Raw genomic sequence first — 19,438 nt, forward strand, 5'->3', positions numbered from 1 at the left:
TCAACATTTCAGGTCCAATTGTGGACTAAGTTCGGACCTGAAATGGACCAAGAGACACACAGGACTGGCTGTAGCCGCTGCATGCCAGTTGGATAAATTACTCTCTGTTCTATGATGCATCTGAGCATTAAACCAGTTCTGGGTTTGCAGTTGTCCACATAACTATAAAAGAATGCTATACGGTCTCCAGTCACTGTCCTTAAAGTGGTTGTAAACCCAAATAAAAAAATAAAAAAACCAAGATAAAGGCTTAATGAGCTAGTATAGTTCATTATGAAAGACAGACAGAACAATGCTGTTGCAGCGGCCCCAGCACACCACTGTGACCGGTGACATGTCGTCCTGGTCACAGCAATGATGTTGGCACATGAAGTTCTGAACCTCCTTCAAACTTGTGTTAAGCACTCTACCACTATTAAGTCCAGAATAACAGGAAGTAGATATATGTTGATTTGTTCCATTTAAATAAGTGGTTAGTCTTTGTATGTTGCCTGGTAAACCAGGAAAACTTGTTTGCCACAATGCTATAGACGAGTGGCTTATCCCTAATGTCTTACACTTTATTTGTATGTACCCTACTGCCTATGTTAATAAATAGCAGGTAACCACATACTACCATATACATATATATTTTTTTCAGCTTTTTTTTATTTTATTTTTTTACTTTTTTTACATTTGCAATGTGTCTTTGAAAATTGACTAGTCATTTCCCTAGTACAGCTCCCTAAACTTCTTGCACATTATTATTATTATACAGGTTTTATATAGCACCAATAGTTTGCGTGGTGCTTTACAACATGAGGGCAGACATTACAGTTACATTACAATTTGGTACAAGAGGAATCAGAGGACCCTGCTCGTTAGAACATACAATATAAAAAATTATAGCCCTCTCCTTTTCTGAGAGTGTCTAATTGCTGTCTGTGCTGGTCCCGCATCTCTGCCCCCCTTCCCCTCACCTCCCTACATAACCTAGCTGCTGGAGATAGAGCAAAGGGGAATGCTTGAGTGATAGCTCTAAATCTGCTGGGGCTGCAGACTTCACATACAAGATGGCAGCTCCCAGCAGTATTCTTGGGGCTTTTGGATGTTTGCACAATGGATGTTTTTTCAGGTAAAAAACATGCATAAAATAAGTTAAATGCACATATAATCTTATGAGAAGATTTTTGTTTAATGAATGATCTGGCAATGAAGAACAACTAGAAATGCAGACTCACTCAGGAAAGTGTGTTGGCCATTAAATCGAGGAGAAGTTGTCCATATTGTCACCGTTTTGCAGAGCTCCTCAGTGGTTCTTTATGCCTCCATACATCTTCTCAGTATGGATGAGCTTCGAGTTCGAGTCGAACTCATGTTCGACTCGAACATTGCCTGTTCGCCTGTTCAGTGAACAGTGAACAATTCGGGCTGTTCGCAGCAAATTCGAAAAGCCGGAACACCCTATACAAGTCTGTGGGAGAAATCTAAAGTGCTAATTTTAAAGGGTAATATGCAGGTTACTGTCCTAAAAAGTGTCCTGCCCCAGGGGACATGGATCAATGCAAAAAAAAGTTTTAAAAACTGACGTTTTTTCAGGTGCAGTGATTTTAATAATGATTAAAGTGAAACAATAAAAGTGTAATATTCCTTTAAATTTCGTAGCTGGGGGGTATCTATAGTATGCCTGTGAAGGGGCGCATGTTTCTGGTGCTTAGAACTGTCCCTGCACAAAGTGTCATTTGTGCAGGAAAAAAAGTCTTTTAAAATCACTTGCGGCTACATTGTCGGGTCCCGTAATACAGAGAACACTCAATGAGTGTTCTCTGTATTAGACGACAATTCATTCATTCATTGATAAAAAAAAAAGAAAGCGTGGGGGTTCCCCTAAATTCAATTACCAGGCCCTTCAGGAATTTTTCAAAAGTGTGTTTGTCTTATTTAACCATTTTTACACTTTCTTTGTGAAATGGTAGGGGTACTTTTGTACCCCCTTACTATTTCAAACAGGGGGGGCCGGGATCTGGGGGTCCCCTTGTTAAAGGGGGCTTCCAGATTCTGATAAGCCCCCCGCCCACAGACCCTCACAACCACCGGCCAGGGTTGTGAGGATGAGGCCCTTGTCCTCATCAACATGGGGACAAGGTGCTTTGAGGGGTCACAGACCCCTAAAGCATCCTCCCAATGTTGAGGGTATGTGGCCTGGTACGGTTCAGGAGGAAGGGGGGGCCGCTCTCTCGTCCCCCCCTCTTTTCCTGCAGCCTGCCAGGTTGCGTGCTCGGATAAAGGGTCTGATATGGATTTTTAGGGGGACCCCCACGTCAATTTTTTTTTAAATTTGATGCGGGGTTCCCCTTAATATCCATATCAGACCTAAAGGGTCTGGTATGGATATTTAGGGGGACCCCCACGTAAAAAAAAATTTAAAATTTGACACGGGGGTTCCCCTTAATATCCATGTCAGACCTGAAGGGCCTGGTAATTGAATTTAGGGGAACCCCCACGCTTTTTTTTTTTTTTTATCAATGAATGAATGAATTGTCGGCTAATACAGAGAACACTTATTGAGTGTTCTCTGTATTACGGGACCCGACAATATAGCCGCAAGTGATTTTAAAATACTTTTTTTAAGCACCAGAAACATGCGCCCCTTCACAGGCATACTATAGATACCCCCCAGCTACGAAATTTAAAGGAATATTACACTTTTATTGTTTCACTTTAATCATTATTAAAATCACTGCTCCTGAAAAAACTGCAGTTTTTAAAACTTTTTTTTGCATTGATCCATGTCCCCTGGGGCAGGACCCGGGTCCCCAAACACTTTTTAGGACAGTAACTTGCATATTACCCTTTAAAATTAGCACTTTAGATTGTGAACGTTCGAGTCCCATAGACTTTAATAGGGTTCTAAAGTTCACACGAAGTTTAGGTCTGTTCGCAGGTTCTGGTGCGAACCGAACAGGGGGGTGTTCGGCTCATCTCTACTTCTCAGTACAGTAGAATTCTGACACTGGAACGAAAGCCATTTATTAAGGAGTTCCAGTCTCTCAAGTGAAAGTGAAAAGTGAGCAGTTACAAAAACTGTAGCTGCTGACTTTTAATAAACAGCCACTCACCTGTCCCATGATCCAGCGGTGTACTCACCCCAGTTGTGTCCTCCCTCGCAGGCTTTTTCACTATGCGCACCTGGCTGTGACAGCTTGCGGTATCACAGCCAGCTGCCCACTGTGCATGCGCGAATGGTGCTGTGCTCTGTGACTGGTCTCGAAGTCTTCTTCATGTGTCCTAGAAGACTTTGCTTCGGAAGGAAGGAAGGAGAACTTTCGCTTCGGAACGCCTTAGGCGATCGAAGCAGAAGTGGGAGTGGTTTCCTGTCAAAATCCGGTACCTGCCCCCCTAAAAGCTCAATTTCATAAAGAGGAGCTGGGGAGGGGGCCTTAAAGCAGAACTTACCTTTTTGGGTGCTAGTTTGCTTTATGGTTATCATAAAAACATAGTATTTAACATTTAAACTATTATACTATATTTACAAGCGCAAAAAAAGAAGCTTGTTGCTACATAAGAAAGCGTCTCTTCTCTTTACTTTGCCTGGTCTGAGAACCAAGTTAGAGTAAACTAAACATAGGGAGCCGAAGTTCATTGTTCTGTTCACTGTACTGACCTATAATACACATAGTACATACTTGATTCTCTTTTAGCTTGCAACAAGTACATTTCCAATGCCATGTGATCACCAATGAACCGTGGGACATATAATTTTGTTTTTAGATATAAAACTACTAATAATGACTTCCTGCCAGCAGATACTTTTGTTTGGCTCTCATTTTGAATAATGTCAGCAATCCAAGGGGGAAAAGTTATTAAGTTACTAAAATTTCATATTAGCATTAACATGTTCATGTCATTTCAATAGTTATTTTTATTTTTAATCTGCAGCTTAATAAATAATAACTAAATAACTGATGGGTGTCGTAAGGGACTTTGTTCTGCCACTTACTCTTATTGGGGGTGATAATGCTGTCTCCCATTTGTGCTCTGCAGTTTGTTCTGTGCAGTCACCCTGTCACAGGAGCTTCTGATGGAGACTACAAGAAGCCATTTCAATAAATATTATATAGACATGGCCCACATTTCTTACCTGAAAAATCCCAAGCAGCCATCAGCAGATTGCATGTCTGTAGACGGAGCAGCTGCAGGAGTTTAGCAGCACCGAGATGCAACAAAGGAGAACATAAGTCATATGGTCGAAAGCTTCTAATCACAGATATGGACCAGGAGTTTTCAGTGACATTTTAATGTACTGTGCTGGGAGCGCGCTGTCAGTACAGAAATCGCTCCCTATGGACCCATATATGCAACCACCCACTCGGTGGCCGTATGTTTTCGGGAACAGGTTAAAAAAATGGTAACTGTTGATAAGGTGCAGTGCTTTAGAAAACTAAATGTCACTTAGTTATGATTTGAATTTCCTTAAAATGTTCTACAAAAGCACAGTAGATAAATTGTGCTATTACATTTATCAAAACTCTTGCAATAGTAAAATTAAATGAATTTCATTTTACTATTCTGGAAATACCAAAAGTAAAGTAAATGGTCATTGCAAGTGTTGTAGTAGAATATTTCACAGCATTATGAAAGTGTTTACACTGGACTGTTTGGTGTTATGTGCCACATTCCATTGGAGCCATGATATCAGCTGTTGGACAGTATGATACTTTTGTGTGCATATTCCTTGCCACTGTTCGGGTTCTGCTTGTGGGTTTTTTTGGTTTTTTTATTTGCCTTACATAACAGAAGGGTAAGAAGCTTTCAATGGAATTTGAAGTAAAGAATTCTGATTACCATGTCATTTTTCTGCGATAACATTCCCAACCCAGTTGTTGACAGATCGGGACTGGATACTAGGGGATACCAGTTATTTGCATTACAAGTCATTTAGATAACTGTGTTCACGCATTCACAGCTAGAATATGCACTAGATCTTGCTACATTTTTTGGATTCTGTAAGGAAAAGGAAGGCGCGTGGCCTTGAAAGAAAACAAAATGGTGTATACAAAAAGAAATACCGTGTATTCATGAATGTGGATACATAACAAAAGTAATGATAATAATACATGATCGAATAGTATAAAATGATGCCCATACAAGGGCTCAGAGCCTTAAAAGACCAAGTCTGCTTCCTGGATTCGGCTCGCATGTCACACAGCCGCAGTGCACAGCCGCTTACCTCTGCCCCTCCAAGCACCGATACTATGAGCGGTAACGCCGCTGAGTGCCGCATGGCTGCATAGCAAAGGGTCTTGCACAGCGCTACTATATGTGGACCGTCGGGAGAGCCCAGTCACGACTTGGACATCCAGTCTTGGACCATAAAACAAGAGAGAAGCTGCAACACCAAGATTAACTATTGGGTCTTCACGGCCAACAACAAACAACAGACGTCTTGATCTTTATATAATCCCTACGGTGGTGAGAGCGCTGTGATGTAGAAGGAAAATTGCTCCAGCGAAGGAGAATTACCTCGTAAGCTCATACACCTATTCAGCGCTATACCACTCATCCAGTCTTCTCTCATATATGGAGTGTTGTAAGTTATATAAACAGCATAGTTAGGATAATTTTGTTTGCCTTTTTTTAACACAGAATAATAGATGGACTCTTTAAGACTCTTTAAGAGCTGTGTACCTACATTACTTTGAAAAACAAATTAATTCATTATTGATTTCTGGTAAATTAGAAGCATCGATTGACAGGACACTGTACAGAATTGCTGATCCTTCGGGATCAATTTAACCAGAGCAGCAACTGCATTTGCTATCCATCCCCAGGCTGCAGAATATTTTGCGACCTACAGCATTTATATAACCGAGAACTTCTGCTTCAGCAAGGAGTGACTTAGGAATAGTTCAGAGGCATGCTTTACACCAAAATGTTTTTATGTGTTGATACATATTATTTGATATGTTTAAATGTTCTGCAGTGTTTTCTTGTTTGTTAGACCCATTGGGGTTTATTTAGTAAAGGCAAATCCACTTGGAAGTGCAGTCGCTGTAGATCTGAGCAGGACACGCAAGGAAAATAAAAACAGCATTTTTGTTTGTACATGATTAGATGATGGAAATCAGCAGATCTTCCCCTCATTTCAGATCTTCCCCTCAGATCTACAGTGACTGCACTTCCAAGTACACTTGTAGTACAAAGTGGATTTGCCTTTAGTAAATCAACCCCATTATGTGCTTGCCTTGGTCTGTCGATTTCATCACCAATATATCAACATTTTGTAATGCAGATTGTCAGCCCTTTTTTTTAGGCTGAAAGTGCCCCCCTAGGCTTATCCTCGAGTCACCGCCGTCTGCCTACCTGATCAGGCATGTCATGTAGACAGACGGTGGCCAGCGTGTCATAAAAACATACAGCGGCCATTCCAGTATTTAAAAGCCACGCCTCCTCCTCGTCTGATAGGCAGAACACTAAATTTCCCAGCAGTCAGTTTTCAGCCTATCATGGACATCCCCTCATCCTCATACCTCAGACGAGGATGAGCGGATGTTCGTGATAGGCTGAAAACTGACTGCTGGGAAATTGAGTGTTCTGCCTATCACAGACGAAGAGGAGGCGCGGCTTTTGAATACTGGAATGGCCGCCGTATGTTTTTATGACACGCTGATCGGTGGCTGCAGATGGGCACATGGAGGCATGCACAGGACACAAAGAATGAAGATTAGCACAGGTAGACTGCAATGGACACAGGGAGGTATACACAGGACACAGTGAGGTAGGTAGATCTGCACAGGACACAGGGAGGCATACACATGACACAGTGAGGTAGGCAGATCTGCACAGGACACAGGGAGGTATACACAGGACACAGTGAGGTAGGCAGATCTGCACAGGACACAGGGAGGCATGCAATAGATACAGTGAGACATGCAGCTGCAGATGGGCATTGTTGACCCTCTTTGCCACTTACAGTAGCTGCTGCATTTCCCACCCCCGGCTTATACTCAAGTCAATAAGTTTTCCCAGTTTTTTGTGGTAAATTAGGGGCCTCGGCTTATATTCGGATCGACTTATACTCGAGTATATACGGTAATTTAATATTTAATGCATGTTTTTTACCCATTAGGCCCCATACCCATTGCTGCTCATAAACTTACGTTTAGCATCTTTTGGCGTTTTCTTGCCAAAGCTCCTGAACTCAACTCAATAAAAGCCTATGGGGTTGATTTACTAAAACTGGAGAGTGCAAATTCGGGTGCACCTGTGCATAGAAACCAATAAGCTTCCAGTTATTTTTGTTTTTTTTGGTCAAAGCTTAATTGAACAAGCTGAAGTTAGAAACTGATTTACTAAAACTGGAGAGTGCAAAACCTGGTGCGCTCTGTGGTAACCAGTCAACCCCTATGTGTCCATGCACACATAGGCTTTTACCAGAGATTAGGGACAGAAAAGTTTAGAGGCAGTAAAGCACTCTACTCCTGAATGCAAAAGAATCGCATTTAGGAGAGGAGTGTTAGAGAAACACGTCAAATGCAGCAAAAACGTCCCTAAACACTAGGCGCAATAAATTAAAATTCTGGCCAATGAAATGCCCAATTACTGCTAAACTGGTTTGAAAAAATGCAGCTTAGATATGTTTATAACTCTGATTTTCTCCTGTCAGGCTAAATAGCATCTGAAATAAACCAATGTGTATAAGGCCTTAATTAGTTTCATATTTAAAGTTTATTTTGTTGGATAAATTGGTTTAACAACTTGACCACTGGGCACTTAAACTCCCTTAATAAGCAGAGTACGAAACAAAGTACTGACGGCCTATCTCATTTCTTGAGACCCTAATATGCCAGAAAAGTACAAATAACCCCCAAATGACCCATTTTTGTAAAGAAGACATTCCAAGGTATTTAGAAAGAGGCATGGTGAGTTTTTTTGAAGTTGTAATTTTTTCCCACAATTCTTTGCAAAATGAAGATTTTTTTTTTCACAAAATTGTCATATTAGCAGGTTATTTCTCACACACAGCATAAGCATACCACAAATTACACCACTGCTATTACTCCCAAGTATGGCGATACTACATGTGTGAGACTTTTACACAGCGTAGCCACATACAGAGGCCCAACATGCAGGGAGCACCTTCAGGCGTTCTGGAGCACCCAGGCCAATTCTGACATTTCTCTCCTACATATAAAAATCATAATTTATTTGCTAGAAAATTACACAGAACCCTAAAACATTATATATTTTTTTTTTTTTGGCAAAGACCCTAGAGAATACAATGGCGGTCGTTGCAACTTTTTATCTCCCACGGTACTTGCACAGAAAAAAAACAGTTTTGTGCTTTATAAAAAACAAAACAGTAAAGTTAGCCCAATGTTTTTGCATAATGTGAAAGATGAAGTTACGCTGAGTAAATAGATACTCAGCATGTCACATTTCAAAATTGTACACGCTCGTGGAATGGCACCAAACTTCGCTACTTAAAAATCCGCAAAGTTGACTCTTTAAATTTTTTTACTAGTAAGCATGTAACATGTTTTGAATAACAGAGGAGGTCTAGGGCCAAAATTATTGTTCTTGCTCTAACGTTCGCAACGATACCTCACATGTGTGGTTTGAACACAGTTTTCATATGTGGGCGGGACTTGCGTATGCGTTCGCTTCTGCATGGGAGCACACGGGGATAGGGGCGCTTAAAAAAAAAAATGTTATTGTTCATTTTACTTTATTTTAGTTTGACACTTTTTTCCCAAAAATATATATTTTTTTATCACTTTTATTCCTATTACAAGGAATGTAAGCATCCCTTGTAATAGGAAGATGGCATGGCAGGTCCTCTTTACAGTGTGATATGGGGTCAATAAGACACTCACATCTCACCTCTAGGCTGGAAAGTCTGAAATAAAAAAGAAATAAAAAAACGATCCTGGCTTAGATCATAGCGGGGAGTCGGTAGAAGCATCAGAGGGCAGCAGGAGGTGGGAGACGTCCCCTCTCGCCTCCCGTAAGAACAATCAAGCAGTGGAACAGCCACTATGATCCTATGGTGTAGAAAATCGCCGGCTGAAAAAGCTGATATCTGAATGATGCCTGTAGCTGCAGGCATCATTCAGATATCCCCGCACAAATTCAAGGATGTCATATGACGACCGACACGCGGGAAGTGGTTAAAACACTTTTTTTTTTTTTTAAACACAAAGTTGTCCATTTATACAATATTTCTAACACATGGCATGTGCATTCCAAAAATGACACCCCAAAATAGATTCTCCTACTCCTGAGTACGACGATACCACGTGTGAGACTTCCACAGCCTGGCCACATACAGAAGCCGAGTATGGTTGAGCATGGCTGGGTACGGCTGGGTATCGCCGAGTATGGCTGGGTATTACCAAATACAGCTGGGTATCGCAGAGTATGGCTGGGTATTGCAGAGTATGGTTGGATATGGCTGGGTATTTCAGAGTATGGTTGGGTATGATAGAGTATTGCTGGGTATAGCAGGGTATTGCAGAGTATCATAAGGTATTGCTCAGCATGGAGGGATGGCTGAGCATGGATGGATGGCTGGATGTGACTGCAATTGTCACAGAGCAGTGCTGTGAGCACTACAGATTCAGCCCACAGCACTGCTGCCATTCGCTCTCTTCCCCCTCTCATCTCATATTGTACCTATCTGTACACAGAGAGGAGAAAGGAACCGGCATTGTGACATGAAATGTTGCCAGTGAAATGCTCTGTCATTTGACGGAGCAGTTGTGATCAGCGGCCGTTTACCGTGATCCCGGCGGTCACGGATGTTCTCGGGTGCGCGCGAGAGCGGAATTCTGGGAGGACGTCATAGTACGCCCTCCCTTGTTTAAGCAACCATCCTGTAGCCGTCATTCAGCTATGGGTTGGTAGCTAAGTGGTTAACCACCAATTCTAGTGTATTTCTGAAAATCTGTTATTTGTTTGGATAGCATGAGAAATGGTTGAAACCTCCTGTTTTTTTTTCACAGTATGTGTCCCCCTTGGGAAATGTTATAAATAAATGTGAGGACATAGCTCCCAAAAAATAGACAGCTCTTCTCCATTCTAATATTAAATGTGTTTTATTGCAGTTGGTGTCCAGTTTGGGGGAAGATTTCCATTGCTTTTTGTCCTGGCCACACAATGGGAAATCTCCCCAACGGGAAGACTGATGGCAATAAAACCTGGCTGTGGTTTCAACTTGTTCTCATTCTTTTCCAGGCAATAACAATGTTTTGTCTAGAGTTCTGCTTTAATATCGTCAGCTCAAATGTTTAGAAAATACTAATTTCAGATTATGTGGCATGTTGCATCAAAGGATAAGTAACTCTTCAGAGAGACGTTGAACCTCTATTTAGCGTGTGTCCAAATGAGTGATCTCAACTTTGGTTAAAGAGGAAGTAAACCCTGGTGGGTTTTACTTCCTCTTTATTTCCCAGCAAAGGTAAAGCATAATGGGCTACTATGCATCGCAATGCCTGCAATGTCTCCATTGTCCCCACGAGCAGGGAGCATCCATCTTCAGCTCTGTGATGGGGCCGGAGTAGCGTGACGTCACTCCCGTGCATGCTCACGGGAGCTGGCAGTCACGACATGGTTCCTATTAGAAATGGCACAATGTAACCTTTCTAAAGGCTGCATGCGCCGATGACCTTGGCACTCTTGGAGGTTCAGGAGATATTTCAAGCACCTACAGGTAAGCCTTAATATAGGCTTACTTGTAGGTAAAAGTGGTTGTACAGGGTGTACAACCACTAGTATAAATGTGTATGTTGCATGGAAGTTTCCCCTCTGGGGAGCAGGATACTTTCCTATACTTTCCAATTCCTGTTACTAACTGATGGATGTGGCAGCAAGCGATGGAGCTAAAAATACTTAATAGACAATAATAACTGAAAAGGCAAAAAGGAATTTTAAATATCCAGAGCACGTGTCCGTGTATGTGAAGAAGTTGAATTGTGTAGATTAATAATCACACAAAATGCCTCAATCGTATTTAAATCCGTGTGACTGTTTTCACAAAGAGAACTTTTAACAAAAAATACCAAATTATTCCTTATGTTTTATATATATATATATATATATATATATATATATATATTATAATATAATGTGTGTATTAAGTTACAAGGAAGTGGCCTACTTCTACAATTTTTTTATTTGCCAGCCTCTAGACACGTTTAAAGATAAAGGGGATCAGTCTTAAGTGGATTATGGGGAATACAATTGTTGGTCTTCTACTGGAAATGTTAGTTGTCTGCCTGTATCTAGCTTCATTATTTAAAACAATACAATACTGTAGGTTCTTAAAATATTTTCCAGCTAGCCAGCAAAAAAACCTGACTGAACTGCTTCAACTACTCCAGTTAAAAACAGCGATTGTGGTTGCATTCATATGCAGCCCAATGCAGTCTATGTGAATGAGCTCTAAAGGTACACCACCAGGTCTGTGCATTATTTTATGGGTCCCATAGGTAGGATTTCATATAGCATGTCCGTGTACAATAAAAGCAACATACAAGTGATGTGAATATTGCCTAGCAAAAAGGGGATTGTGAGACATTATTTTATCTCTGTAAGCCCTGTTGTATGTGTTTATTGAAATATCTGCTTAATGAGCTCTGCTTACAAACAAGAATCATCTTGCCCAGTTGGAGGTCTTGTCAGCTCAATTAGTAACAATCGTTTTTACAGTTAATGATCGTAAAATCATCTCTAGTGTTAATGTCCTCATAAAGTATGCTCATTGGAGCTTTTTTTTTTTTTTTTTACGTTTTGACTACAGAACAGAAGATGTCAGGTTTTTCTATTAACTGCATTGAAGGACACAGTGTAGATCTTAATCTCTGACCACTGGATTGTAGTCGCACCTTCAGAAGTATCACTATACTGACACTGGGACTTTTGTAGCTCACTACTCGGGAGTCTCTCTTCTTGTTGCTTGCATGTTTTTAGTCCTGTAGATCCCCGTTTGCCTCCCTCCCCTCTTATCCTGGCGATTAAGGCCGCATTACCTTGGCCAATGTGCCTTATTATAAAATCCTTTCTTTCCAGCTCTTTTCCTGGGTGGCTGGAGTCTACATCACACCACAGACCCACCCGCGGGCTGGGTTGCCAACCTCCCGCAGCATTTTTTACTGACACAACATGGAAAATTTACTGGCGGAGAACTTTTTTTTACTGACAACATGAGAAATTACAGAACTCCTTTTGAAAACGAACACAGTGAATACTTGAATGGTATAAACATGATATGGAAACACTGAAAATACCTATAACAAAGTAATTTGCTTGATTTACACTTAAAAAGTTTGAAATTATCAGCCCCTGATATTTAATGGCAGTTGTAGTAAAAATCTGTGATTTTTTTAAACTGTCAGTAAATTTACTGGAGGTTGGCAACCCTGCCTGCGGGGTGTGCACACTATAGTGAATGGCAATTGAGGCTGCAACTTGTGACCACCATTTTATTTTACATGGTGATCTTTTTGTTTTGTAGTTCCTCCTTGCTTTGTCCTCCCACCAGTGTTAGTTACCTAGGTGATAGAGCCATGTTCCCATTTGCCAGCAAGAGATGAGTGTGATGGGTGGAATGCAATGACGATGTCTCCTCAGAGCTGCCTCAGACACTTACCCTGAACAGTGACTCTGGGGTAGGACCCCTACTAAAGAAGCCTGGGCCTCTAGCTGGGATGACTGCCTCCTATTTTTCATTCTCTTTGATCACATTAAGCCTGAGGTACAATTCCAATGCAATCCCTGGGATTCTGTGGTTTCCAAGCCTGTGGACAGCAGTCTGCCTTGCCATGGAGGGATACCCCACTCCTTTTGGGTGTCTTGGGATGTGGGTTAGCCTTGCCAGAATCTGATTCAGAAGCCCCTCAGATTACTTGTTTGCTGCTCTTATTTTTCTGCTACCTGCCCCCTCCTGTTTTCCCTGTCCTTATGGCATAAGGTTTTTGGACCTTGTTACAGCTTTTTCCTGTCCTTATACCAAAGTGGGTATCCACCACATCATTGTTCTCTAAACTCTAATTTTCTTCATCAAGCCCAAAAATTCTGCTTGTGATCCATTCCTTTCCCTCAGGAGGATCTTCTGGGTTATGTGGTGAGCATATGGGCGTATTTATAAGTTCTTTTGTTACCTTCACTTCCATGCCATTGCCACCTCTGTTTTGTGTGAACATCCTGGTCTCCAATTTCCATGATGCACTGGACAGTTTTGTCTCCAGGCACAAGATCCTCTTTTGGAGTAGCAGTTGCCTTATGCAGATTTTCTGCTGAGTTTTTTCCTTCAGATTTACCAAAACCATGTAGTGCAAGGGCCTGCCTGACTGCATACGCATTGAAACTCCTTGAAATCTTTTCTTTTTGTAATCCTTTTCTTTTTTTGTTCCATAAGCTCAAGAGTGCATTCTGGTGAGTCTCTTAGGTCCAGCTTGGGCAGGCAACTGTGGTACTGTGATTTTTAAATTATGAGCAAAGATGTTATGGGATCTCTCCGATGTTCTCAAGTTCAAATGTGTCTTTCAATGAACTTAGAAGAAGAGATTTTATGGCAAGTTAAAAAAAAATTCTATGCAGGCTGTAACTCCACTAGTGACATTTCTCCTTCCTTCCTTCCTTCCTTCCTTCCTTCCTTCCTTCCTTCCTTCCTTCCTTCCTTCCTTCCTTCCTTCCTTCCTTCCTCAGTGATATCAGAACAAAAGGATAGGGAACTGGAGTTACCAGCACCAGGAAATACACACAAAAATAAAGATGTGACAGATTCTAGCACTCTACTAAAAGAGTGTTTCTATTGTACTTCCTGTTCCATTGTCTCCCTGTTACCGGGACAGGAAATGTTGGAAATCTGCCCAGTTGGGGCCCAAACGGCAGTAAAATGAAAATTCTGATGTAGGTTCTAAACATTTCACACTATGTCAAAAATGGGGGGGGGGGGGGGGTGACACTAGTGTAAAAGATAAGGAAAAGGTTTACTGAAATGTTTTTTTTTTCTTTTCCTACAGCACGCAAAACAAAGAAGAAGATAAAAGGTATACAGCAGTCTAACACAACAGCAGTTCGCGAGCTACCTGAAAGTTCAGTAAAGAGCATTGTCCCTGCCTCTGTAGCACAACTTACACCTACCCTGATCTCCTTATTGGAGGCCATTGAGCCAGAAGTATTGTACTCAGGGTATGACGGCACGTTGCCAGAGACTGCATGGCGTGTTATGTCTTCTCTGAACATGCTCGGGGGCCGCCAGGTGGTATCTGCGGTAAAATGGGCAAAGGCAATTCCAGGTAACCCTTTTTTTATAACTTAAAATATTGTCTTTCAAATTGTCTGTAAATTTTGCTATATTATAAAACTAAATTGAATGGTAGCTTTGGTTATCACACAAAAGCATACAAATGAATAACTTGTTTTGCCTTTCACATAAGCTTTGGTAGAACTATGAAAATCTTCTAAAACTGCATAATATGTCATCTGCATAAATAAGGCAAGGTTTCTTTGTTGAACGATGGGCCTCTTCACCTCTGTACAGTTATTGAGTTTACCCTGGAAATAAAAATGAACTCTAGCAGCAGCTCAATGCACAGTTGGAAAACGTTTCTAATGCCCCGTACACACGAGCGGACTTTTCGACATCCAAACTCCGACGGACTGAGTCCGGCGGACTATCCGATCGTGTGTGGGCTGCAACGGACTTTAGCGAAGCTAAAGTCTGACGGACTTTAGAAATGAAGCATGCTTTAAATTTTCCCGACGGAACTCCGCCGGACCCGGTCCCCTTTGAAAAATCCGCTCGTGTGTGTGCTACTCCGACGGACTAAAACCGACGCTAGGGCAGCTATTGGCTACTGTCTAGGAACTTCCTACGTCGAATCCAGTCGTACGTCATCACGTTCGACTCCGTCGGAGTTTGGTGTGATGGTGTGTGGTCAAGTCCGTTCGGTCGAAAAGTCCGCCAGAACTCCGTCGGAACTCCGGCGGAACTCCTTTGGAGGTCTGTCAGACTTAATCCCTCTCGTGTGTACGGGGCATAATTCTATTCACCAATTTTGTGGTCTGCGTAGCCCCTGGCAAACAGCACAGCCAGGGCCCTGATTTGCAGTTTAGTTAGGCTCTTTCATTGGACAGGTCCTAGCACCACAAGTAAGTGAGACTCATGCTCCAAACTGAGGGCTCTATAACCAAGAAAAAATAATCTTAGATGAGGCACTGAGAATGTTTGTCTATATTTTTATCTTTATTTTTTTTTGATCAGCACATTCACATTGTCAGAATGTAGGACATGTTTGTTTTAGGGTAGTACAGCTTGTGCAAGGACACATCAGCAGCCTCCTGATTGGACAGAGAAGGAGTAGTAGCAACTACACACTGGTGAGATTATCCCTCACAATATTATGTGCAATGCAGTAGAACGCTAAAGGCTCATTCATATTTGTGCTGCCCTCTGAACAGTGCTGCAGATTTGTATCACTTTTCAGGGGGCAATTGACAGGTAGTGAGGAGGTGTAATTTTGCATCCTCGCCACATGATTTAATAGTGTATATGCCACACTACTTCACCATAATTGCATGCAGTCACAAGGCAGTTGTGGCATGGCCCCATAGACTTAAATTGGTCACATTCAGCAGCGGTAGCTTAGGAAGCTTAGCATTGCAGCTGCAGTGTGTGTACAGCCGTAAGCAGCTGGATGTCCGACTTCAGGTAGACAAACCGAGCATAGTAAAACCGCTGCTCAACCGGCTTGTTTTACCACCTCCTGGCCACTTGTGTGAACGAGGCCTTATAGACTCACAGTGCTGACACTCTATTTCCCAGTCTGCATGCTGCCTTACAAAAGTATTAAAGGAAAATTGTACAAAGACAGAACTCAGGCATATAAATGTGTTCTATTTAAAGTGTATACAAACTCTAAGGGCTAGTTTACATTAGTGTTTCTCTCTGATAAGCAATCTGCTTTTGGATTGCCCTTCAAAAGCATTTGATCGTTGTAATGCCTCCACATCGCTTGTGTTAAAATCCTAGCGTGCAGTAACTTTGTGTATTGCACTTGGCTACGGGGTGCCTCCTTTCAGTTGACTGGATCATGACAACAGGGATAATTTATGCTTTGGCATAAGGAGGAGCGGAGGATGGCTGTAATAACGCAGCTCCGCCATGCGCCCCCTCCCCCAACACTAGTGTAGATAAGGCCTTACCATAAACTTCTCTTATTTTCTTCCTTTTTATCTGCTAAAGTGTTTTGTTATATTTATTTGATAAGCCCAAAAAATACCTGTTGATTTTGCCAGGAATCTAGTGAGTTGATCACATCCTGTGCTCCCTACCTGTGCACAATGAGTGGTTATGGAGTGGTGCCCACCCCCTCCTGCCACTTCCCAGTGGTCTCCAGCGTCGGAGATGATTGAGTCCTTTCCCCTGCGAGGCATCGAGTTGAGTGAGAGAATCATGGCCCCCACTCGATGATGGATGACACTTCTGCCTAATGGTCTTAAAGGGGATTTTTTTTATTGAAACCTTTGCTTATAAGTGTAAACTTTAGATCTGAGATCTTTTTGACCCCAGACCTCACATTAAAGAGGTCCTATCTGCTGTCATGCTTTTTTTCTATTACAAGGGATGTTTATATTCCTTGTAATATGAATAAAAGTGACCAAACGTTTTTTTTTTTTAAATGGACAGTGTAAAAATAAAAAATAAGTTAAAATAAATAAGAAAAAAATATATAAAATTTAAAGCGCCCCGAGAGCTTGCACACAGAAGCGAACGTATACATAAGGCGCTCCCACATATGAAAACGGTGTTCAAACTACACATGTGACATATTGCTGTGATCGTTATAACGAGAGCAATAATTCTAGCACTAGACCTCCTCTGTAACTTAAAACCGGTAACCTGTAGAATTTTTTAAATGTCTCAGATGGAGACCTTTCAAGCCCATTGCCATGGGTGAGGAATTCTAGATGTGGACTTCCTTGAACAACAGTATTGAACAACAAACTTGACAAGTTTGTCTCCAGGTCCAGGGACCCTTAGGCCTTCACAGCTCTGGTGGCACTATGGCATCAGCTCAGCCTAGTCTATGCTTTTCTGCTTCTTTAGATTCTCCCTAGCCTACTTTGCAGGATTGAGAATGAGGGTATTCTGGTGATCCTCATTGCACTGAATTGGCCCAGGAGGATATGGTACTCTGACATACTTAATCTCCTGGCAGGTTCTTCTTGGCCCTCCTGTCCCAAGGGCTGGTGTTTCCTCCTGCTTCTCAATTGCTGTCATGGACAGCAAGGTTGTGAAAGCCATGATCCTGAGGGACATGGGCCTTTCAGACTTTGTCATCCCTACCCATTGGAAGGCTAGGATGTTAACTTCTCGTAAAGTCAGCCGCTGCACCTGGAAGGCCTACTTTGCTTAGTGCGAGTTGAAAAATTTTGATTCTAGAAAGTACTCTGTGGAACATATTCTGTTCTGCTTCCAGTCTGGTCTGAACCAACAATATGGCCTTCAGTACCATTAAGGGACAAATCTTCGCTTTAGATGTTCAGTTTTTAAAGATATTTGACCGCTCACTTTCTAGTTAAGACTTTTATTCAGCGAGTATCTCACCTGTATGTACCCATTTCCCCCTGGGATCTCAGTCTTGGCTCTTCAGAAGCCAACATTTGAACCTATTAGGAGTTTTTCTTGACTGACCTTACCTGGAAGGTGGCTCTCACCTTTGCGAGAAGAGTATCTGAGTTGGTGGCCTTATTCTTTAGAGCCTTTCTTGATGTTGCACAAGGGCAAGGTAATCATGAGGCCTCCTTCCTCCCAAAGGAGGTCTCTGTATTCAACCTTAGTCAGGACATTGTTTGAAAAAAGACACAAGTTCATCTAGTTAACCCTTTCTTATGTCTTGCTCCAAAGTATATAAGACAATTTCCTTGCACTGTTTGGACATGCGTTCTTTGCAAGTTAACCTCTCAGTTACTGCTTACTTTCATGAATTGGATTCCCTAGTTGTCTTTCCTGGGGTCTCACACAAGCATCTCTCTGGTAGGGATGTTAAAATGGCATTCTTTGTGGAAGAAAGATGGTAACAAAGGCCCCCATTCCTGTTTGGGGATATTCTTTCCATTTTGACATACAACCCTCTTGTGAACCATTTGTCTTGGCCTTTAGAATTTGCCTTCCTATGTTGGGCCTATTGTATTATTATTATTATATTATTATACAGGTTTTATATAGCGCCAACAGTTTGCGCAGCGCTTTACAACATGAGGGCAGACAATCACCTGCTAGTTAAAGCTTAAATCTAAAATGATGTATGTTGGGAGGTTGTTTTGTCTCCTCAATGCATCAGTCTTTGCATTCCTCACTAAACTGCATTGCATTTACCAAATTACTATGCTTGTGTTTTGGTGTTGGGAATTTAGGACATACAAGCTTCTGTCTGTGTAATGCTGGTCTTGATGGATGCAGCAATGCAAGGTTTGTTAAAGATCATTCTGAGTTGTTCTGGCGCTCCAGCTACATACAGAATGGCTATATTGTGCCATGTGATCTTTAACAATCATTGCAATCCTTCAGCTCTGCAATACACGGAGACAGATGCTTGGTCATCCTAAAGATCCAACACCCGAACACAAGCAAACTAACTTGGTATATGCAGTGTAGTGAGGAATGCTACAACCTGCGCGTTGAGACGATAAAACAATCGATTGACAAGTTAATTGGTAAGCATAGGAGGGCAACTTTTATAGGCCAGGACAACTGTAAACCGTAAATTGAGGAACAACATGAAAGAGGCCATCTACTTTAAGATCTATCAGGTGAATTTTCAAGCCGCCGCTGATGCCAGTTTCAGGCGTAAGGTGTTACGAGCTGCTCTCTAAATCTGTCGAGCCCTTCCTGACCTGTCTTTTATATGGACCTGTTGATGTGGTTTTCTGTTGGACTGTTTTGGAATCTCCCAGTCTTAATAATTGAAGAAGCCTGGGTCCTGTACGTTGCAATAATAATTACGACCAGTTTTCTGGAATACAATACAGGACACAGATCCACCCCTCTGTTCTTATGATCTCCCAATTGCTTTTTAAACAACGTAGGCTATCTGGGAGTGGAAGGGGATTTCTTTTTGCCAGTGTCTACTCACCTGAAGGTAGCTGCATATAACCCAGTCATAATGATTTAAAGTGGTTGTAAAGCCTAAAGTTTGTTTTTACCTTAATGCATTCCTTGCAGTTCTTATCTCCCCCCACTTACAGGTCTTGCTGGCTTTTCTGGGGCACTGGGAGTCATTGGCTCCCAGGGCCGTCAATCAAATCCAGTGGCAAGGGAGTGGGGGGCACAGCCAAGTCCCTCTGTGTCAATGGACACAGCAGCCGGGCTCAGGTGTGAGCATGCACAAGTACCCCCATGGGAAGTGGTTTCCTATGGGGGCACTGGACAGAGGAGAGAGGCCAGGAGTGC

At 42.0% G+C, this 19,438-nt stretch overlaps 1 protein-coding gene across 1 annotated transcript in view; it reads left to right on the top strand.

The window, feature by feature from the left end:
• Positions 1 to 19,438, top strand: part of NR3C1 (nuclear receptor subfamily 3 group C member 1) — a 252,620-nt gene that overhangs the window by 206,094 nt on the left and 27,088 nt on the right. Inside the window, exon 5 of the mRNA XM_077473094.1 lies at positions 14,004 to 14,279. Coding sequence (XP_077329220.1) covers positions 14,004 to 14,279 — 276 coding nt within the window. The remainder of the gene's footprint in view (positions 1 to 14,003; positions 14,280 to 19,438) is intronic.

The sequence above is a fragment of the Lithobates pipiens genome, unplaced genomic scaffold (genome assembly GCF_037356315.1).
Source record: "Lithobates pipiens isolate NorthernLeopardFrog02 unplaced genomic scaffold, aLitPip1_a1.2 Scaffold_8, whole genome shotgun sequence".
In the NCBI taxonomy this organism is placed as follows: Eukaryota; Metazoa; Chordata; class Amphibia; order Anura; family Ranidae; genus Lithobates; species Lithobates pipiens.